General features: G+C 43.0%; 1 protein-coding gene across 2 annotated transcripts in view; it reads right to left on the bottom strand.

Annotated features, from left to right (window-relative positions):
* LOC111866268 (lissencephaly-1 homolog) overlaps positions 1 to 24,000 on the bottom strand; it is an 83,051-nt gene that overhangs the window by 26,189 nt on the left and 32,862 nt on the right. For both annotated transcript variants that reach the window (XM_023855054.1, XM_023855055.2), the window contains exon 2: positions 18,376 to 18,467. In XM_023855054.1, the coding sequence (XP_023710822.1) occupies positions 18,376 to 18,413 (38 nt within the window). In that variant the 5' untranslated portion in view covers positions 18,414 to 18,467. The remainder of the gene's footprint in view (positions 1 to 18,375; positions 18,468 to 24,000) is intronic.

The following is a 24,000-nucleotide window of genomic DNA, read 5'->3' as shown; positions in this document are numbered from 1 at the left end:
ATTCACGGAATCCTATTGCTTTCAAAGTACCAACTACCCAATAAAATACAACGTATATTTTCAAACAATTACAAATTACCTGTTGTCTAGTGGTCAGAGTTCCTGGCTACAGATACAGAGGTCCCTGGTTCGATTCCCGGCGCTACCAGATTTTCACAGAAGTAGTGGGTGTAGAACGGGGTCCACTGAGCCTTGTGACGATAATTGAGGAGCTATTTCAAGGAAATAGCGCCTCAGGTCTAGAAAATCGATATTAAAGGCGGTGGGGATCCGCTGCGCTGACTACGCGACGCCCTCTATCCGCAAAAGTTGGCACTAACTTCGCCGACAAGCGGCGGTCGCTCGATCGTTATAGTTCGCTTGCGGACTACAGGCCACGGACTTTTTTTTTTACAAATTACTCGGATTGTCACAATGTAATATTCGAGTAAAACTAGGCCACAACCTTAAGCCGCCTAACTTACACTTATGCAGGTGATGTATAAACCAGCGTCCACAGAAGGACAACATTAAGAGACAATAAACAAAGAGAATGTTTACTGATTCCAAGTGGCTCAGGACAGAGCCCATGGCAGGCACCTATGAACACGGTAATGAACCTTATGATTCCAAAAAGAAGGGAGGAATTACTTCACCAGCTGAGCGACTATCAACTTCTCAAGAAAAACCACACTCCCAGTATTTGGCATAAACCACGCGATAGGTAAAACTGTTGTACGAATCAACCATTTCTGTAATGCGGTGTTCTCCACTATTACGAGATTACGTCAGATCGTCGGCTCCTTCTGAAATGACCACACAATCAGACACAGACGCTGAGAACCACGACATACCAACTGTACTGTATCGGCCTACTCAAATTTGGAGTAATGAGCCTTCACATATTTTCGCATAGTATTCGTTGCGTTTTCATACTTCACTTGTCTCGATGTCCATTTATTGCAGATGCAAATTTGTTACTCACTGTACTTTCCATCGTTTGGAAATGACAGTCAACTTATAAAACATAGGCTACTTAAAAATGACTGAAAAAAATGACAAATGAATTCGTGGTATGGCTTTAGGAGGAGGAGCGGCGGCGGCGGCGACGGCGGTGGTGGTAGCAGCAGCTGCAGCATAATTTTTAGTGATCTCTGAAGTTTTCATTCTTAATCATTACGAAAAAGAAGCTGAAAAGACAAAGATCCCACTTAAACCTCGAACGTAGGTAAGGGTTAAAAGACTGGCAACGCCTCAGCCGGTTCCTAAGAATAGTGGTCACGGGTTGGATGAATGTATAACGACTACACGCATTACTCATGTGTCAGAGAAGCTGCATAACCTACTAGGCTTTGAAGCCAGGAGAAAGCAACGATTTGAACAGCTTTAAGACTACCGGGACCGTAAAAATAAATTGAAGGTTCAGAACGCCATTCAAAACTCCATAAGCATGTGCTATGAAATACAACTTAAAATGGCGCCAGTGATGTCATTACTGTGCAAGTACAGCTGTGGCCGTGAGGTAACTGACGGCACTCAAGGCACAGCATGACTGGATGTGATGCCAAAGCTCCCAGTGCTCTGTTACGTTCCACTCTGACCTTCGGGCAAAACTGGGCTTCCTGACACCAGACACTGACGTACCTAACGCACGAAAAAGAAAAATCTTCCTTTGTTTTGTGCCACTAACAAGGATCAGCACCGTTACGTTGTAGATCGTTCATTTTAAGACCAGCATGGTTTTGAATTACAGAGATTACACTGGTTAACGCTTAGGATAAACACAAATTACAGTGCAACTTTTGACAAATTACATACTTACCTCAAATTTCTGGGGCTGTTTCCTACAGTCCTGGCTTATTTAAGATTTTTATATATATATCGATCTGTAATTATGGCGCATTTTACGCATATTTTATATCAATTTACAGAAAATTAAAGTGTCTCTGTGCAGCAATTCTGATCTGGGAATGCACACCCTCACACGTGACAACACACCGCCTGAATCAAATAACTCAAGACTAAATGCATTTGTGCGTCATATTTCGTTCATCGGAAACTGTTTCATTTCAACTCATAGTTTTCAAAACCGCATCAAATTACTAAACATAACATAAAGAGTACTTGCAGAGCTGAGCTTCACTGCTTTCACGCTCGTTTCTTGTTTGGCTTATTCTTCGACCCTGAAGATGCAGGCAATGTTCCTCCGAAACCTCGATTGACTTCCAACGGGCTACATGGCGTTATATCCCGGAAGATACCCTGCTAGCTGGATCGCGAAACTGCAAGGCGTGCGTGAATTACTGTTGTTTTATAGGGTCTAAGTTTCAGCAGTTATGTTGCCTTTCTTCCACTAGACTCTGACACTCCAGTCTCTTGAGCTAGACCTTTCATTGATTTCTAGGTATATGTACAAGTCTAGCTGGCTCCTATGTCAGCTAACTTTTCAGCACTCGGCGCTTATGATTCTGTTCCTTGTCTATTAAGAATCTCATTGAACTAAGTTTATTCACCAGATTTTGAATTGTCTGTGTGCTGGGAACTTTAATCTGAAATTTACTTCGAAACTTTCGCCGACACTCTTTAGCAGATTCGTATTTCACATACGTGTCATACAGAAATATACGTTGCTCTAAAATATGCCGCACCATGACGGAACACACTGCTCACTAATTGTAATTGAGAAAAAAAACGCCCAATGGAACTCATAACTGTCGCCCACCGCTGACAAATCATAAACAAATTCCCACGCAGGAACCGCACTTATCGCCGTGACACATGATGCCGTAAAGCGGTCCACAAAGTTAGTAGCTCCCCTTCAATCCAAACGTTATAGGTCATTTAGCACACTGATTCATCGGCAAAATTCTTATGCGCCTTGAAGCCGGCGGTGCACCGGTCGCCGTAAAACGCAGAGCCTAGAACCCGTCAACAAAAGTACGAACCTCCCTGTACATGTCTAATCAGTTTCGAGTCATCTTAAGAGACTGCTGAATGTTATCTCCAATTTCATCCACAGCGCTGCACGAAGTCTGTTATTACGAATTATGTAATTACTGGTGTGCGGCCCTTGATGCCAGTAAATTAATTATGTACGCGAAATTAAATCAGACAATACAATGTAAAGAAAGTATTGTAGATCGTCTATAGTTCTAACGCTAAGCACCTTACCATTTTGAACAATGTCTGGAAAACCTATTTGCATTATCTCTTAGTAAAATTCATATTGCAATTAAAAGAAGCACGTTTGTACTTTAGTTGTATCTCAGTTGGAGGGGAGCAATTTAAACTTCATGACTCAATGCAAAATGGTTCAATGAGCAACGTTATGACACCCCCAGGAGCATGCAAACTCATCTAAGATAGTTGCACACAGCTCTGCGCTCAAATTAGATTCGAGGGCAGCGTATGATACGTTCCAGTCTATGAAATTGTCGATCGAACAGGATTAGTGCATTCAACTGCTGCGAACGTTTTACAAGCTGTGCAGGTACAGAGATGGCAGAGTGAATTTACATTTTTAAGAACTATACTCTCTTCATGTAAATACACCATCAGTGGTTGCCCTACCCAAGGTAAATAACCTTATTATTCTCAAATCGTGATCTAACGCTCCTCTGAACCGTATCGATGACCGCTGGTGCTGTACTGTTGAAGATGCAATCTTTATAGTCGATTTTTGTATACCTCATGGGAGTATTCTCATACGACGAAGTCATCACAGATCAGGTCTCTTGTCAGCTTCAAATTTTTGGTATGCCCATCTCTTTATGTGCCCTCACAATTCCTCCCTTTCGGTTCGTAAATATTGTTTTAATATTTATTTTATATCTATTTTTATTTTGTTATTCTTCGAAATCTGATGGATCCAGTGTCTCTACGTGTTTTATCCTGTTATTCACTTCAAACATGTTTAAATGTTCGTTTAATAACCTTGGACCTTAAATATGCATCAGCAACCTCATTTCAGAAACTGAATACTATTTTTATCGCGTGTTCTCGGTTTCCTTATTTAAAATTCTTTCTCCTCCAAATTAAGGATCGCAATTTTGAGATCTGCTGTAGGACTTCCTATAAAGGTAAAAGGTTAGTTGTCCCTGTGCTTAACTAATTAAGCATTACGCCATGAAGGCGTATGGGGGAGTGGATGTATAGGTCCACATTTTCTTGACCTCAGCATTAGTTGGAGGTGAATGGTCAGCTTTACGCCCCGGCCGCTTTACCCCCAGGGGAAAGAGCCTCCGATACCCATTGGAGAGGAGGCTGGGTGGGCCGGTCTGGACGTTATGGAGAAGAGAAAATTCTGATCCTACAGGGACTCGAACTCCGACCCATCGGTCGTCCAGCCCTTAGGCAGTCGCTGTACCGACCGCGCTAAAAATTTTAATCTGACACTTTTTTAAAGCCATCGGTGCCGTAAGCCAAATGACAGGCGACGTCGATACTGCGTTAAATGAAAGAAGCAACACAAGTAGTTTTCCCGCTGTAAACAATAAGCAATATAAAATTGTATAGAGTCCAACGCACATACCAAGCGAGTTACCACAGCAGTAAAGGTGCAGATGGCCAATGATGGAAAAGCTTCGAATATAAATTGAGGTCCGACAGCCCGGCACTGGCTTACCCGATGTTTAAAACCGGAAGGAAAACAGGAGGCTACGCGTAGGCCCGAAGGACACGCACTGTCCTTCTCTGAAGATGAGATGGTAACTGGCGCGGCAAGGATCTCCGAATTACATTAGGAATACGTTTCTTAAATCGGCAAAGCACAAAAAAAAAACGACATGACTGAAAACACCTGACCTCTCTATATCCTGCTGCACTTATTCCTCAAAGCTTTGAACTATAGCTAACGAGCTTACAGCGAAACAAGCGAAGCCGGAGACTACCTGCACGGATTATGACCACATTGTCTGAACATAGGATGGGACGGGTTGAGCAGGGGCCATGATGAAATATAATTTTCATCAGAAACAATTTTACGTATTGAAAAAAAAATTAAATATATTCTGGTTCTGTGCAATCGTGTGACAGCTTTCCAGTAATGAGTTCCTACCGAATGAGACGGTCGAGTTAACAGCACTCTTTCTTCGCATTCAGAAGCACCCAGTTTCAAATCCTGACTTTACTCCGGTCCTCAAGGTAAATACTGAGCTAGCATCTAAAATTTGGACTTCAGTACTCTCTTCCACATCTTTACTATTTCATTATTCACTAACCTCCTGCCATTCGACACTATACAATGACTTAATGAATGCAACATGGAAAAAAACGAATGATCGTATATATATATATAATACGAACTCCGTGGCCTTTGGTCCGCAAGCGAACTATACCGACCGAGCGACCACCGCTTGTCGGCGAAGTTAGTGCCGACTTTAGCGGATAGAGGATGTCACGTGGTCAGCACAACGGATTCCCACGGCCGTTAATCTCGGTTTTCTAGACCGTAGCCGCTACTTGACATCCTCTACCCGCAAAAGTTGGCACTAACTTCGCCGACAAGCGGCGGTCGCTCGGTATAGTTCGCTTACGGTCTAAAATCACGGAATTTGTTTTTGTGTAGTGTACGTCATTTACACTCGTTATATCTCAGATTTGAAGATTCATAAGTACACGTCTTGTGTCCATGTCGGAGACAACGCACTATCGTCGTTTCTGCGGTCGGGGTGTGAAGGACAGTGAAGGCTGATACAGCTCACTCAGTCCTCTGAAGGACGTCTCAGGCTTCTGTGGCTGAGTAACCAAACACAGGAAACAGTCATCTCTAAACACTGGTTGAAGTCTAGCCAAACTCAAAAGCAACAGGAACCAAAAGGATCCGTAATCATCCAGCTCCACCTCAAACAGTCTTACACCACCACATGATCAGGTGTTAACATTACAACCCAGTGGAAAAACATACTTTTCGTGCAATGTATAAAGAAAGTATTATGGATAGACAGACACACACACACACACACACACACACACACACACACACACACACACTGAGATTCTGACATCGAACGTGGCGATCCAGTAGTTCGCCCTCCTGCTTACCCTTCGTGAGGACCCGAGTATAAATTTTGTCCCGGAAATCGTCTCTCCTTACATGGCTTTCGTTATGTTTCTTTCATGAAACTCCAGCAAACTATCTCGAACTTGACGACTACTTCTTTCTACATCCTTCCCAATTCATTATTCACTAATCACGTGACGTTAATAATATGAGCTACTTACAAGCCGGAAGGTCGCGGGTTCAAGTCCCGATGAGGGCATTGGATTTCTTTTTTCAATTAACCTAATCCTTCCAGCCACACTACGGCCCTGGAGTCTACTCAACCTCTAACAGAAATGAGTACCAGGAATTAATTAAATAATTTTCCTGGGGAGTAAAACACGGCCGGCGCGTAATGCTGACAACCTTAACGCCATCTCTGAACTGATTGTCTACATAATGTGGGACTCTCAACGTCTCACAACCCTATGGGCCTTCACGGCCTGGTACAGGGACAGCTTTACTTACTTACTTCAAGCGTCACTAAATGAAGTAAAAATCCAAAGGATTTTGAGGATATGCGAGTTTTGGGCTCCCTATTAGGCCTATACATGTTATTTACTAAATTATGTACTACACACACAATTAATAACATTTACGAACCCGTTAACCGGATGGCCTTGAGCAACAATAGTCTATATTGCCGCACAGCAAGAAGATACACGTAACTGAGTATGAGGAATTCGACGGGAAGGCCACTTGAGAGCCTATTAATGCGTGTCTAAACATCATAATACCGATTAGAGTTTAGCATACCCTCATAATAATAATAAGGCAAAGCTATCCTTATAACAGGCCATGGAGGCCCACAGGGTGATGAAACGTCAAGGCACCCACATTTTCTAGACAATCGGCTCGTAGATGGCGGTAAGGTTGTCAGCCTTACGCGCCGGCCTCCCTTTACCGCCCAGCAAAGATTCCTGGTACTCGTTTCTGTTACAGACTCTGTCGACTCCAGGGCCATAGTGCAGCTGGAAGGATTAGGCCCATTGAAAAACTCAATGACCACATAGGGAATCGAACCCGCGACCTTCCGGCTTGTAGCATAGTGCCTCACCGAACTACGCTATTGTGTCCAAATAATAATAATAATAATATGTCCTATGTAACAGAGTAAGTTCAACCAGTGCGTTAATTAATTTACAATTTTTGAACGCCATATTCTTCTCGCGTGCCTCTGTAGCCCATGACCATTTCGAAAAAGTCCCATTCGATAACACGTAAAAATCAGCTCACGTTCCTGCTAATCTACGCGAAAGCTTAAATATTACTCCACAACAACTTCTAGTCCGTTCGTTCCGTACCATCTACAGTTATGAATACCAGGAGAAATAAAGACTGGCGCTCTTGACGGGTACTCTGCCTTTGTTACATCGCTATCAGAGAGGATGCTTTCAAAAGGAAGATACTTTCACCGTCTGTTTCCACTGTTCGCTGCAGCAGCATTCTAGTCAAGATTCCTTCACCTGATTCGCTGCAATTGTTTCCATACCAGTACATCGCAGAACTTGCAGTGTAAATTTAAGATCAAGATATTCTACTGCTACATTAAACTCTATAAATATACTGTCACGATTTTAGTGACTACAGACGGGCTTTTGGACTGATAATTGGATTTACTGCACACTTATACAACTCGCCATTACAGTTCACAAATCACTAGACACACTTGGTCTTCTCAGTCTGTTAGTCTTCACTACCCGTTGCTCGGTAGCGGCTTCCAACGGTGGACGTTGCCCTTCCTCTAGGTTCCCGAACTGTCACAAGGTTCAGCTACAAACTTCTGACAGCAACAGCTCACAACTGAACCCCAGCGATGATCTAATTCACCAACCCACCAACCAAGCACCTTCTCACTAACTTGTCCGGCAGTGAAATTTGTGCCGTGGAAACATGCTTGTCTGTGTGTCCGTTATTTAGCATCGGCTGCTGTACAGTCGCTTATTTCACGGTCCTTACCTAGCAACGGGTCTACATGCCACAATACAAACTATTGCTATTCAAGGGGTGAAACTTGTGTAACATTTATGCAATGTACACAACAGGGTAAAAGGACAGGGGAGAGGCGAGGCAAAATCGCGCTTCAAGAAGCTTCTAGTATTAGCGAGATCTGAGACAGAGGCAGACGAAGTTACCTTTCTCGTGACTCCAGTGGCTATGCGCGAACACTACAACTACGGCCATGTAATTAGTATGTCTACGTCCGATCTGGGACAAAACTGTAGCACAGCCGGTTGCCGAGTCCAATGAATGACAGAATTCGACGAACGAAATATGACAAAAACAGGATGCGGAAGGATCGCAAGCTATTTAACGACAATGCACCAAATACATATGTAACTTAAGAGTCGGATACGGGAGAATAGGGTGCCATGAATTTGAAATAATTTGAGAGCAACGGGCAACGACAAATTTAAATGCTCTGTCCCGGAGACCGAGAAAAATACGACAAATCTTAAATCTGGGCAGCTTATGCGTCGGCGGAGATTCTAACCCAAGACCTCCCATAAGCATAACCGCTTGAGCCAACTTGCTCGGCAGGAAGTAACGATTACGAATTACACACAAAAACACTGGAACAATATCCACCGTATATTTATGTGAATCTAAGATCTAAAAGTTTTAAATAAAGCACTAAACTGGGGCTCCTTCACCCGCGGCAAAGCAACTGGAATGTGAGGTTGGTCACCTCCATCGAAGTCACGACGTAATGCTCAGTTCTTCAACAAAAGATACACCATTATCAAAAAATGTCGATGCCAGGCTTGGGTTCGCGCGTCACACATGTTCGGTAACAACATTTTAACACTAAACTTTAACGGTGAAAGTATACGGAGAAAAAATGTAAGGCTGTCCCTGTGCTTAATTAAGACCCACGCCACGAGATATATGGGGGTCTTTAGTTATAGCTCCACGTCCCGACCGCTTTAACTCCGACGATAGTCACCACACTACACACTTGATAGGAGGCTGGGTGGGCCCCCGAGCCAGTCTGGGGCAAGGAACAATTTCTTGTCCTGCCGGCAATCGAATGCACCTTCTTCGGTCTGACAGCGTAGTCGCTAAGCCAACTGAGCTATCTCAACCCCTACATGAACTGCTAATTCCACCAAATGCCTAGCTCGAAATCAATTTAACATCATCAAACTCATCAATTTGAGTAGTTGAGTAACCCAGCCCTCTTTCCATATGGATATCGGAACTTCTCCTTGGCACAAGAATCCTCATTCTTCATATGAAATGTTTACTGGTAGCCTAAACTAGTAAATATTCTGCACAAATCACAAAACGTTTGATTTTAACACTAGATTCTAGAAGCTTCTCATTAAAGGGGTGGGGGGCACAAGAAATGTTAACATTTTTTTTCCCCCGCTGCGAAAGCAAACCACTGTCGCGACACCTTTTCAGTAAATATAGTTCCCGGTAAAGATACCGAAATAACTAGATTAATCAGACTCCAAAATACATGGAACGAAACTAATCTAATACGTATATGAGTAGGAAACCAGAACCTCATCCAAAGGCGTTACAAAAGCAAATACCGACCTGAACACCAACCAGACTACATTTTACGAAAAATCACACCAAAACGCCATTTTCATTAAGGACTCAGGACTACAAATGGTGGATCCTCCACAAAATCGGAGAACAATGCTACAGTTAAATCCTTAAGATATCACACGAATTTCTATTTCAAAACTGAGAAGAAAACCTCCTGCGTCATAATTAGAACACCGTGTCCAGCAAACATATCCAAACTGTGGTCTTCAGCCACTCCAAGCACCTACATAGTCAGTCGCGGAAGGAAATAATGACAGGCGTAACTACGCCCAAATGCGCACATTCGTCTGCGATAAATTCAGTCTCCTTGCCGTACTATGCGAGTGAGAATTAGGCCTACAGTATAAAGTTTGTGAGCCGGTCACGGTCTAAGGCATGCACTGTCTTCGCTCGCTCGGAAGCCGGGATCGTGGGTTCGAATCCCACTCAGGGCATGGATGTTTGTGTGCGTTTTTCTGTTTGTCTACAGGTAGAGGCCTTGCGACGAGCTGATCACTCGCCCAAGGAGTCCTACCGAATTTGTAAGATCTAGTAACCCGAAGTGAAACGGAGTTTCATGGAGGTAGGCCTAGGCCCAAATTGGGGCTGTAGCGCCACAGGAAAAAAAACAAAGTTTGTGAATTTTTTTTTTTTTCCTTGGCACTACAGCCCCAGTGGGCCTACCTCCATGAACTTCTCCGTTCACTTCGGTTTTTCTAGATCTTACACATTCGGGCGGGTGATCAGCTCGTCTCAAGGCCTCTACCTGTGCACAAACACAGAAAAACGCACACGAACTAAACATCCATGCCCTGAGTGGGATTCGAACCCACGATCCCGGTTTCCAAGCGAGCGAAGACAGTACATGCCTTAGACCGCTCGGCTACCGTGACTGGCTGTGAACTGTTTCATCGATAGATAATCAATCTTCCTACATATGATTCGGTGCACGTTGAATACTGCAGTACGAAAACACTTCAATTAATGAATAGCGGGAGACATGAAAGTCCAAGTTCAAGAGCGCTGCCCATTCATGTGAAAGCTATGAACCATTGTTTTATGCCAGGCTGATCACAGCACTAGACGTTTAATTCCCGTAAGCGACATTAAGTTACGCGTTCCGCGTGTCCTTGCTGGGTTCAGAGTCAGCGACCACGATGTGTAGGAGCAGATATTTCCACGCCAGGTATCATCAAATAAAGACGTGTTCCACTGGACATCATGAATTCATCTAAACAGGTTCATGAGAAAGGCAACTGTGAAACACGAACTGATATCTTAATTCACTGAGAAATATTATCGCACCTATAAAATAAACCATGAAGAAAGCAGTCTTCTGGGATTTGGCACCGTGTATATGTGGTGTTAACCGACGTTTCGGAGGAACGTCGGTTAACACCACATATACACGGTGCCAAATCCCAGAAGACTGCTTTCTTCATGGTCACCGCCGTGAAAGCCTCAAATCTTACAAAATAAACCATGTTTCCGACACGTCAAACAATATTGTCGTTAATAATTAATAACATACAAATAACAATCCATTCGCTATCATGTTAAGCGTGTTAACTTGGTCGTCACAGATCACACGAAAGTGACGAATCAGCAAGCAGGCCCGTTGCGTATTATGTTACTGACAGAATTAACGTGTTAATATGCTACATGATAACTGACTAATGTTTTACCTGGAACACTGACCTGTTTAAGATGATAATGAGGCTTATCTAGATATCAACACAAAGAACACTATCTGTGTCACCACACTGCATGGCATCATACTAAAAAAAAACTAATCAATTGTTAGGACCAGAACAAATGCTTGGGAAGGACAGTAAGATATAAAAGTTATATTCTTGAAATTATGTGCGGATTAAATTCGGGGAATGGATGGCGCCATCCTATTCAAAATCCTTTACCCGTGATCTTCAACATAAAAACCTGAAGGACGATACATACGAAACCAGTGGGGGGTGAAGTCTACCTGGGTCCACTCGGCACGGCGGCCACTGATTGGCCTATTGTAGCCTGCACCGGGTGATTATGGCGGAGAATTTGGTGGAATGAAGATTGGCAGGGGAAACTGAAGTACTCGGAGAAAACACGCCCCAGCGCCACTTTGTCCACCATAAACCCCCACTTGACCAGACCCGGGTTCGAACCCGGGCCGCCGCGGTGGGAAGCCAGCGATTAATCGCTTGAGCTATGGCGCGGCCATTACATACGAAGCTATATAATTCTGCCTGTCGTACACCGGTGTGAAACTTGTCTCTCGCCATTGGACCAGAGGATGAGAGGGTTTGAAAACAGGACGCTGCTGAGAATATTTAGACACAAAGAGGAGAACGCTGCCGATAAGAGGAGCTTCACGATTTGTACTGCTTACTAAAATTATTATGACAATAAATTCAAGGATACAGACGAGACTTTATCACACAGGGGCGAGACAATAAAGCATTCCGATCTGGAAATCTTGGGAAATTTACTCACACGGGTAATATTAAACTTATTTTTAAAGAAAGAGACGTGAGAGCGCGCCCTGGATCTAACTGGTGCTGGATATGGTAGAGAAGCTGGCAATGAATCTCGGGTTCCGTGAAGAGCGGGAAATTTCCTGATTAGCTAAGCGACTGTGGGCTTCTCGAGAAGGATTATGTTCTATATGAGCGAGTTCAACAACGGTCATATGGAAATAACGAAGTGAGGTTGCTCCCGACGATTTCTGTGGCTTTCCAAAGGCTTACGAAAAATTTGCTAGGTGGGTACGATTCCCTCTAGAGTAATTACATCCCTTCCCGCAGCTATGATCTATGTTCACACAATTCTTTATAATTAACACGATTCTACTAGTAAGCAAAGCCAGGAACGCCGATGGATCTAGAGCTCAATGGTTTGAACCCCTTCTCAGAGGCCGGAGAAGCGAGGTCACCAGTAAATACAAGACGAGTCAAACTTTCACACCCACAGTTTCCTGAAAATAACGTCTGCTGTTGCTGAAACGCCTGCTACGAAAAAAACCATTTACACAAGCTTTTAAACTTCTCCAGCTTTCAAACAACCGCATCCTTCCTGAAACTCAATACCTTAATCTCGATGCCCAGTCTAGCGTACCTGCTCAAGTCTTGGAAAGATCAGTCTTTATGAAAATGAAAGTAAATGAACTTACAAGTGGTAATACGCGTCTATGTATGTATGTGTGTGTGTGTGCGTGTGTATATACAGAGTGTCCCAGGAGGAATAGACCAAACTTCGGGAGGGTGTTCCTTATGTTAAAGTATGCCGATATAACCCAAAACACCTATGTCCAAAGTTGAACGGTTACGGAGATAATGGCCCGAGAAAAGTGTGGCCTTCTAGCGGGTCCACGCACTATACCTGTCAGCTGTAACTGTTATCTGTTTGTCCTTGAGTGCTGTGAGTCACACTAGCCGTAATCTCATACACTACGTACAGAGGCTACAGTGTATGTTGCGTCAGCGTCGTGAATGGTTAGTAAATTACGTGTAGTTGTGCGGTGTTGCTGAAATGCCTTTTGTGTTTTCACACGTTGAATATTGTGATATGCATTTTGTGATTGGATTTTGCGGTGGCAATGCACGTGCTGCTGTTGAAGAGTACCAAAGGCGTTTTCCCGATCGAAGGATTCCATCTCGAAGTGTATTTACGCGAATTCACCAGACATTGCGTGAGACTGGTTCTCTTCCGAGTGTTTCTGTGCAGTCGGAAAGGGAGGATGTACAAATGAGAAACACACGAGAGAACATTCTTCGCATGATTGATAGAAGTCCGCGTCTCTCCACTCGTAGAATGGCCTCTCGCATCGGCGTATCACGTATGCAGGTGTGGCGAACTTTACATGACGAAGACCTGTATCCTTACCATGATCAAAGGGTACAANTCGGGTTATAGCGCAGCCATATTACGTCATCGCTCGCCAGTCATGTGTCATGTATGGTGCTTGGAAACCCTAAGGACAATTATGACATGGCGAGCGAGTATTTCGTACTTCAATTTTATGGCTTTCCGTCACTCACAAGTTAGTTTGATGTTACGTACATTATTAACATTACAGAATCCACATATTCCTGCCAGTTTGAATATGTATTTTGTAATCAACAAGTGTGTAACACCGGTCAAAGTTTGACACTTCTCTGGCCATTATCTCCGTAACCGTTCAACTTTGGACATAGGTGTTTTGGGTTATATCGGCATACTTTAACATAAGGAACACCTTCCCGAAGTTTGGTCCATTCCTCCTGGGACACCCTGTATACATACATAAATTAAATACGTCAAAGCGCTTACACCTATATGTAAAACCTCACGTCGGCCCTTTGATAAAGTGGCGCTTAAAACGAATTAATCAAACATACACTTTGTTAGTACGTAAGTGTGTACATCATTACGATTCAATAAAATGTATTATCTCGTCCAAAACACACATATATTTTTAACAATTTAACTCAAGGGACTAAAAAGATATACATATAGGCCGAATTTCAAGTTCATTTAGGACCTTCAGTGAAGCGACCCTTAAAATGCTAACCAAACCAACATCAAAACCACTAGACAACGTTTAATTTATATCTGCCACGTCGAGTTCGGCCGAATTCAGTCCAGAAGTTTGGATCGTGTCACATGCGGACGAGCAAGTCCTCAGTATGCGTCTCTGAATGGGGCAGATATCTTTGAATAAGAAGGTATGCTTCAGGTCTTATGTCCCTAAGACACTGCAACTTTACGCGTGAAAAGGCAAAGCTGCCCATTTTCATGTAATATAGTGACACTCAAAATAAAGGTTAGTGGAAATATATTGCACAGAGAATGTAGTGATTTAAAAACAAACTGGGAAGTACTATCACATATAACGAAGTCAAGAAAGAAAATTAAATACATCAGAGAGAAACGCAACAATGATCCACTTGGTACGTATGAGGTGCTTTCTTTTAATATTTATTTCTTGTATACAGCCTGTATTCAGCATCACATTGTTTTCTCCGCTGGGTTTAAAATACCATCGCTTGCAATACATGCCAACGATTACACGTGACATAACTTCAAAAACACAATTCTTACATTATAAACATAAAAGTACGTTGCTACATTACTGACAACCATGAGCACTGTTATTTCCCGGGACAGCACTACCGTCCGCTTCAATCTTGATGTCCTCTTTCTGTCAACTGTAACTCTCAGATAGAAAGTGTTGTACGAGAGACCATTTTTAAAAGATGCCTTATGCGCCGAAGTAGGCTGCAACTGAAAGGATACTCGAAGAATGCATGCCTCAAAGAGTTCAATGTGCGTCTGTGTGGCTAAGCGGGCGAAAGAACGCGATGACTACTTCATTTCTCAGACACAAGATCCGAACAACTTGCTGCATCGGGAAGTTATATCCGACTCCACGACGGGCGGTCTATAATCCACCGTTAAATACTTCGTCAAGACTACGACAGATGGTTCACTGTAAACATTTCATGTCTTCAGGTCTCACACGTCAGCTTTAAGTCTTGTAATCCCGATAAGGCATTTGTCAAACTGCTACACGGAAAGCGTCTGCTGTTCTTGTCTCTTCAAGACTGCATTGGGGGAAATGAGAACTAAGCACCTCTACAGAGTTATGGAACAACTGCACAGCAGCCAAAAAAAAACTCGGTTCATCACCGTGATCACAAAAGTCTGCCACACGATACTATCTTGAGCAAGCTGACACCTGCAAACCTCACATCCTACTTCTTCTGTATGATACAGTACCAAATGTTTACGCCTAGATCCTTTTTTATTGCTAGTGGGGTGGGACTAAGTCCCTTGTACTGCGGCCACTTCTGGCCTATTGTACCAGCCCTAGATGATAGGTGAGGGTGATTGTGGAGCAATTGGTGGAATGAAGATTGGCAGGGGAGAAAACCTGCCCCAGCGCCACGTTGTCCACCACAAATCCCACTTGACCAGACCCGGGATCGAACCCAGGCCGCCGCGGTGGGAAGCCAGCGACTAACCGCTTGAGCTATGGCGCGGCCTTACGCCTAGATCTTACACATACCTTCTTCCCTTTCGGTTTCCTCATCAAAATGTTTCCATTTCCCGTCTTTCCACCCGTGGTGCACGTCCAACCCATCTCACACTCCTTGATTTTATGGCCCCAACACAAAATTTTCGGCGAAAAGTATAAATTACGAAGCTTCTCGTTATGCAGTTTTACAGCCTTTTGTCTCTTGCTCTAACTTTTAAGTCTCAATATTCTCCTCAGCACCTGAACTATCTAACACTTTTTTGCATGCACGGTTCGGATAGTGGTATATTAAAGTTTGGGCGGCCGCACACCAACTGCGTCAAGACAAGCATCAAGACATGAGACAAAAGACGCAGTCTTGCTTCATTCGTGATTGGTCAGCATGAAGCTGACGTCAACATCATGACTCACACCGGTGTGCGGCGGTTTTCATAAACTCGTTCGTTTCAACTGTGCTCCTTTCTTTGCGTAATGTCGCAGACATCGTGTCTTGGCTGTTACATGTCTTGACGCATGCCGGTGTGCGGCCTACCTTAGGGCGACTGCATTTGGCCCATCGTCTTAGTATACGAGTACAGTACACAACATTTCGGGAAATAGACACCAGTATCCGCCCTCGGGTAAAAAGGTGGGGGATCATCTACTCAGGTGGGTCCGACAGAGATATAATCTTATGACTGAAAGGGGTAACAAATCCCAGCTTTCGTACATGTTTATGAAAGCAATGAAAAAAAAAGAACATGTAATTCTTCCTTAGGCTAAGCTGATGACGAAGCGAAACATGACTCACCAAGTATTAAGCTCCAGCCAAAGCGTATGTAACCACGGTACATACAAATTCCCAACTACTCGCCGACATCAGTGGCATAAACAATGCCTCGTGAGTTCTCTTCTCACGTTTTCTGGCAATGCAACTGACATCCAAATAAAAATTCTTGGTTGTTTAAAACAAAGGTTCCTTCAAAGATTTTATCAGCAGCAGCTTCTTAGTCTACTTTCTATATTTATTAATGGAAGACAAGCGCAAATAACCACGCTGTTGAAGAATGAACCACACAAACAATTTGGCGCACAAGAAGTTGCGCCTTACAGCATGTCCCTGCAATTAAATCGTTTCTAGCCCCCTCCCCAGCATAATGAAAAACATTAGTTACCGTGTCCGAGTCTCTCTTAAACCTTATTTGTTTCAACATACTTAAGCTGTGCGCCGCTTTGGAGTTGCTCCTAACAATACACCACCATTTTATGTAGGCCTATGTGAAATTACAGGAGTTTTTCAATTGACCTAATCCTTCCAGCCGCACTATGGTGGTGGGGTCGACTCACCATCTAACAGAAATGAGTACCTGGAATCTTCCTGGGGATAAATGGGGGCCGGTGCGTAAAGCTGACAATCCCAAAGCTATCTGTGAGCCGACTGTCTAGAAAATGCTGAAGCCTCGACGTCTCACAACCCTATGGGCCTCTAAAGCCTGTTACATGGATAGTTTTACCTTTTTAATGTAAAATTACAAAACAGTATTAGTGCTGGAATATAATTTCCTTTATACGATATATAAGAATTACTTGGAAGCCTGACAGACAACAAAAGAGGAAGCGCATTACAAAATGTGAACGTGAACGACGAGAATATTTAAGAACTTCCGACACCAAGAGAAAATAAAGTACACTCAGATGACAGCCTAAACGCGCGTTATAATAGTTATCACTTACTCATGGAGCTGAGCCCTTCTGGAGAAGCCGCCAATTCTGCAGCTACTCAAGAATTTCCCAGAATTTTATGGAACCAAAAGGTTCATTATCGTGTTCACGAGAGCGCTCCTCTGGTCCCTATCCTGATCCAGATCAATCCAATCCATATCATCCAATCCTATCTCTCTAAGATCCATTTTAATATTGTTCACCCACCTACGCCTTGGTCTTCCCAGTGGTCTCATTCCTTCTCGCTTTCCCACCAATATCCTACGTGCATTCCTCCTCTTCACCATTTGTGCTACACGCCCTGCCACCTCATCCTCGACTTGATAATTCTAATTATACTTGGAGAAGAGTACAAGTTATGAAGCTCCTCATTATGCAGTTTTCTCCAACCTCCTGTCACTTCATCTGTCTTCGGTCCAAATATTCTCCTCAACACCCTGTTCTCAAACAGTCTATGTTCCTCCCTTAATGTCAGGACTAAATTTCACACCCATACAGAACCACAGGCAAAATTATAGTTTTGTATATTCTAATTTTTATGTTTTTGGACAGCAGACGAGAAGACAAAAGGTTCTTGACTGAATGGTAGCAAGCGTTACCCAAGTTCAATCTCCTCATAATTTCCTCCAGAATATAATGGTTGTAACAGCATGAGAAATTTTATAGAGAAGCCACACTGATGCGGGAATACAATTTTCTTCATACCACATGCCCAACAAGAACAATGTACTAAAGGCCATGAGACCTTGTGCAAAAGTAACCACCACGAATTACACAGTTTTTTAAATCGCGGATCAGACTTTTCTTCATGGGCCGCCAGTTTCTCTATTCATAATATTTACCAATTTTCCATAACTCAATCTCTTCTGAAAAATCGAAAATGTTTCATTACTGATAGGCCTACATCTTCCAGTAAGTTAAAGTTTCCTTCACATTTCTACTTATCGCAATTATACCTGCAACTTGGAACATGTCTTTAAATTCAGCGTGGCACAGTGGAGTCATAAGATGGCTATTCCTTGAAGTATTCAATAAATAGATGGGTCATATTCTGGACTACAAAAGGCCATTAAACCGTGCTTAATTTACGTCAAATTTAACTTACAACTCCTCCCGCTGCCGTTGTGACAACACCATTTTCATGATCCGTTGCGGGTTGGACGCTCAAATGGTATTAGCAGTCTACAGCTCCATTACCTGCAATTAAGAAATTAAAGTTTATGAAACACTGATTTGTTCATACAGATGTGCCTGGGCATCGGGCGCTAAAGGAAGGCGTTTACGAGGCTTGAAGATAAGAGCAGATGTATGCATACTTTACATACATACACACAATAACCGGAAAAGCCAGTTTCGGATTCTGTTGACCATTTTCCTTTTAGGTAAAAGACGAAGCCAAGTACACAACGTACACACATGACTGCCAGCGAGCGTGATGTTTGTGTCCAGGGACGAAACAGTGAGAACCTGGACAATTTTGGGTTATACTTTTCTTAATGCATTACATTTTTTCTTCTATTTTTAGAAAAGGTGATAGTCTTGCGTAAAACTGAGCTACAAAACGAATTTAAGATTCATTTTTGAGCGCTGTGGGAAGCTGGCACTATTTCAGAGTTAAGGAGAGCGCTTAAAACAACACGACAAATCCACACCCTGCTGCTTAAATGTTCGGTACAGACAATTCCGTTTACTTTCTCACATATGATTGACCTTGACGACGCTACATAGACCACTGTTAGTTAGTGAATACAGAAAAACAGTGAAATCGGTCCGGCCGATGAGGCTGGTCTCAACAGAACGTACATTTCGCGTTTGGGTCCTAGCGCGCGTACCGTTCCATTCCTAGGATACGACCCACATAGTTTTATTTTAGATGGTCTCCATAAATGACTAAAATTGAATCAAAATCGTTAGAACTGTTTCCGAGAATGCCTCCTGTACTTTCCGGGCCCACGGAATGTTCAGATTAATGGACATCGACAGAGATAGGTAAACTCTTGATTATCCAATATGAATAAAATCCATCCAGCGATCAGGCGCTTGTAAGACGCATATCGATACACAGACTTTTCATAATCAGTCAAAAACTCGATACCGATATCTTTTTGCGATCACAACACTGCCTCATATACACCAGCACTGAGTGACTCTCTTATTCGTGTTGGCGTTATTCTCCGCTGCCCTGCCTTGTGATCAGTTTGGTGATGTAACCAGAACAAGTTCACTCATGATATTCATTCGCATAGGGGCACACAGTAGTGTAGTTGGTAGAGGCACTACGCTACAAGCCGGAAAGTCGCGGTTTCGAATTCCGACGAGGTCATTTGATTTTTCAATTCACCTAATCCTTCCAGTCGCACTATGGCCCTGGGGTCGACTTAGCCTCTAACAGAAATGAGTACCAGGAATCTTCCTGGTGGGTTAAGGGCGGCCGGCGCGTAAGGCTGACAAACTCACCGCCATCTGTGAGCCGACTGTTTAGAAAATGTTGACGCCTCGACGTCTCACATTCCTATGGGCCTCGAAGGCCTGTCGATGGGACGGTTTTACCTTTCTTCATCCATTCACATAAATAAAACAGCTGAACGGGCACCATTATCACTACATACAACTTCCATGGCCAGCTTTACAAATACGCCCTACTCTCCCTAAGACATGAATAACGGTGTTACAGCTAAAACAGAAAGCTGTTCTTAAGAATGTGTCCTTAGTGGGTTGTGACACCATACAGTTCTGTGGGCGGACAAAGCCGTTTCGGAGGAACATATGCCTCCATCTTCATGGCTGAAGAATGTAGGTTCAGAATAGGCTTGGTTAAGGGCACATTACATGGTTGGTCTCATAAGACCCAAAGTAAAGAGGCAGAGAGGAACCTCGTCCTATCCAATTGGCAGAAACGGACTAAGCACAGCCCTTTTTAAGGAGTATACTATCGTCAAGGCGCGAAGTGGAATAGTGAGAGAGAATGGAGTGTTTCTGAATCCAGTGTTGTCTTCGGGAGGACCGGAAAAGGACGCTATCTTCCCTTTCAAAAGCTCAAATTTCCCACCTGACAACAAAAACTTACGGTGGCCCCTGAAATGGATGATTCTGTCCTTTGCTAGATTCCACTTTTCTCCTGTTCTCTCTCGCTATTCCACTTTCTACCTTGACCAAAAACCTGTGTACCCCTCAAAACTGTAGCTTTTTGTACATATCGTTGGCTCGGATCGGGTTCCTTTCCTTTGCGCGCTCTCCTTGGGTCTCACGGCAGCCCTCCTTGTAACTTCCTTATGCAACAAAGGCTATTTCTGAACCTACACACTTCATTCTTGAAGATGGACGCAGAATGCTCCTCCGAAACATCGCTATTCGCTCACAAAACTACACGGTGTCACAACCCAGAAGACGACAATCTGATCTATTATCACCGTTAAAACATCAAGACTTATCATTCGCACGACCAAGCGTCACAGACAACTACAAGACAATGCTTCTCCATTAATTAGCACACTATCGTGTACAAAGGGAAAATTTCTCTCCAGCACCTCGTATACCACTTCATTGGAGAACGTTAATTACATGGATTGACAAAAACGCCAGTCAACGAAAGCTTTTCACTTCTCGAAAATGTTTCTACTAACGCACATCAAGATCTGTAAAACAAATGAATCACAGAATACGTGTATCAAACTCAAGTAATTCAGAAACTTTCCCTCGTACTTGAAGGCAAGTGCAGGGAACCCAATGATGGTAAGAATACTGTGACAAATCCAGCAAGAAGGGTACAATAACCACGAAGTGGTACGAAGTCTACTGCAAGACAGGGTTAAATTTATGTAACAAACGAAAAGACGAACCTTCTCCCACCCGGCCAGGTACTGTAACAGAGGACATCATACACATCGTGGGGTATTCATGAGTTTGGTTATGTATTGATCGAAACATTCCTCGCATTCCGCCCACCAGATAGGAATGTATACTTCTTTTCCAATGGACGCGGACGCAGGCGCAGTCTTTACATGTCTCACTGTCACCTTTGAAATATAAATTTCAATTTATCAGCGTCGCTTAATATGCACTATGGTCTAGAACTCACTCATTCTGTGGGCACTTCAGAGAAATGTGACGATGTGAATATCTGAACAAAGGAGAGCCGAAGAAACACACGACTAGGCAAAATTACATAAGGAAGAGTTTCATAATTTGTATACTTAATATTTGGACGATTAAATCAAGAACGGTGGGACGGACAAGGCACGCAGTACCCACCGGAGGAACTAGAAACGAATAATGTAATGCTGTTTGAAAAACATCTCGCAAGGCCAGCTTCAGAGACGTACAATATACTTGCAGATGGGAAGACAATACTAAATGGATGGCTAGAGAGAATTGGTTCTGGACACGGTCCTGGGTGAGTGTCGGAACATGAAGAACCTTTACGATCCATAAAAGCACAATAATTTCCTTACAAGATTAAGGCCAAAACGTAGGTGGACGGACAATATTAAAATGGATCTTAGAGAGAAAGGATGGGATGGTGTGGATTGGATTGATCTGGCTCAGGATAGGGACAACTGCGGGGCTCTTATGAACACGGTAATGAACCTTCGGGTTCCATAAAATCCTGGGAAGTTCTTGAGTAGCTGCACAACCGGCGACTTCTCAAGAAGGGCTCAGCTCCGTGAGTGAGAGAGATTACGATACTTCAAAAGCGCTATCTTTATTAGTTCCTGCAGACTCTTGAAGTGTCAGCAAATGGCAATGGAAAGTCACGAGTTTGAATAGCGCTACGAGCACGTTTAGGTGTTGATACTTCTTCACGTTTCTTCATTACGAAATTATCCCAGCGACGCAGTTCCTTTCACAGCATAATTTATAATACCATCTGCTTATCAGAAGAAGGGGTGTTCTGATAACTGGCACGTTCTATTTGTGTGCCACAGATTATCCAGCCCCAAAACATATCAAACAAGAAAAAACAACTCCGTAGCCTGTAGTCCGCAAGCGAACTATACCGACCGAGCGACCGCCGCTTGTTTCGCGGAGTTACTACCAAACTTTAGCGGATAGAGGGTGTCACGTGGTCAGCGCAAAGGATGCCCACGGCCTTTAATTTCGGTTTCCCAAACATCTGAATGTCTTTAATTAAATTCAACTTATCATCATCATCATCATCACTGGCACGACAGCCCTTTGTGAGCCCTGGCCTTCCTCAGGGTTGCTCGCCATTCTTCTCTATCCGATGCTACATTCCTCCAGTTCTTTACACCCAAAAATCTTATGTCCTGCTACACACATTCTTCCCATCTTAATCTTGGTCTTCCCACTTCCCTATTTCCTTCTGGTTTAGTATTAAGCATTTTCTTGATGGTTCTATTCTTGCTGGCATGTATTATGTGTGCAGCCCATTCAAGCCTTTTCACCTTTATAAATCCAATAATGTCTGGTTCATTAAACAGTCTGTATAGCTCATGGTTATACCTCTTCCTCCATATTCCATTTTCTTCCAATGGTCCAAAATTCAACTTATACTGTACACAAAACACAATGAAACCACCAATAAGAAAATGAAAAAGTTAATACCACTGAACTCTGCTTGCTGCCTGCTTAATGCTAGTTTCTTGCTTGGCTTATTCTTCGAAACTGAACACCGAGGCAACATCGTCCTCTGAAACGTCGGTTCACTTCCAACGGACTATATGCCGTTATATCCCGGCAGAGAAGGCTCTTCTTAACCACAGCTGTGATGACCTAATGTCCTGCAGAGATACGATAATACAAATAATTCTTCTCATATATGCTTCAAACGAGCACCAAATTATAAGAATAAAAAAGTTTTATATAGACTGGTCCAGGCATTCAAAAGTTAATAGGGGGAGGGGAAATTCACAGACACAGACAGCATGGATATCGCATTAGCCTACTTTTCAAAATAAGGAACGCAGGCTACAAAACTGACTTCAACGCAGTAAAAACCCAATCACCAGTTTATTTCGTTCCGCCCTCCTCCCCCCAAAACTGAGATTATTTTTCTGAAACAATCGAAACATCTGTATTAGTGTAAACCCACCTATTACGATCCCGAATAAAGGATTTTTGCAGCACAATCAATTATATTTTAATTAAATGTATTTATATATGTGTGTGGACACACAAATTTGGTACAGGGCAGTTTATTACTTACTATCTAGAACAAGAGTCTCCAAACTACGGCCGGCGATGTGATTTTATCCGGCCCGCGAAAGAATTGTGCAGAAATGCGCCAATTGAACTAATTTTCCAATGAGTGCAGATAAATGTGATTCCGAGCTTACTGACCTGTCATATTATACTGCAGTTCGATGGCTTAGCTGTGGAAAGGTTCTTTCGCGCTTCTTTCAGCTCAGGAATGGAACTGATATATTTCTTACAGAGAAAAACCACCACGAACCACTTTTATCAGATACCGAGTGGCTTTGAAAATAGCATTTTTTGCTGATCTGGTGAACCATATGAATTTAAAGTTGCAGGGTGAAAATAACTTAGTCTGTGGTTTATTTGCATTTATCAAGGCATTCGGAGCAAAGTTGATACTTCTGGAAAGCCAAGTGAAAAACTGTAACTTTGTTCATACGCTATACTGTGCAGAGTTGCATAAAAAGGGTGAAGCAGAATTTCCTTCCTCGTTTGCAAATTTAGTCATTTCAGGTTTGAAAGAACAATTTCGAAAGGGATTTGCTGGTTTGGATTCCAGTGCTCAGGAAATTTG

This window comes from Cryptotermes secundus, unplaced genomic scaffold (genome assembly GCF_002891405.2).
Source record: "Cryptotermes secundus unplaced genomic scaffold, Csec_1.0 scaffold1025, whole genome shotgun sequence".
Classification (NCBI taxonomy): Eukaryota; Metazoa; Arthropoda; class Insecta; order Blattodea; family Kalotermitidae; genus Cryptotermes; species Cryptotermes secundus.
Note: the sequence above shows the minus strand (reverse complement) of the source record. Positions and strands in the feature narration are given on the sequence as shown.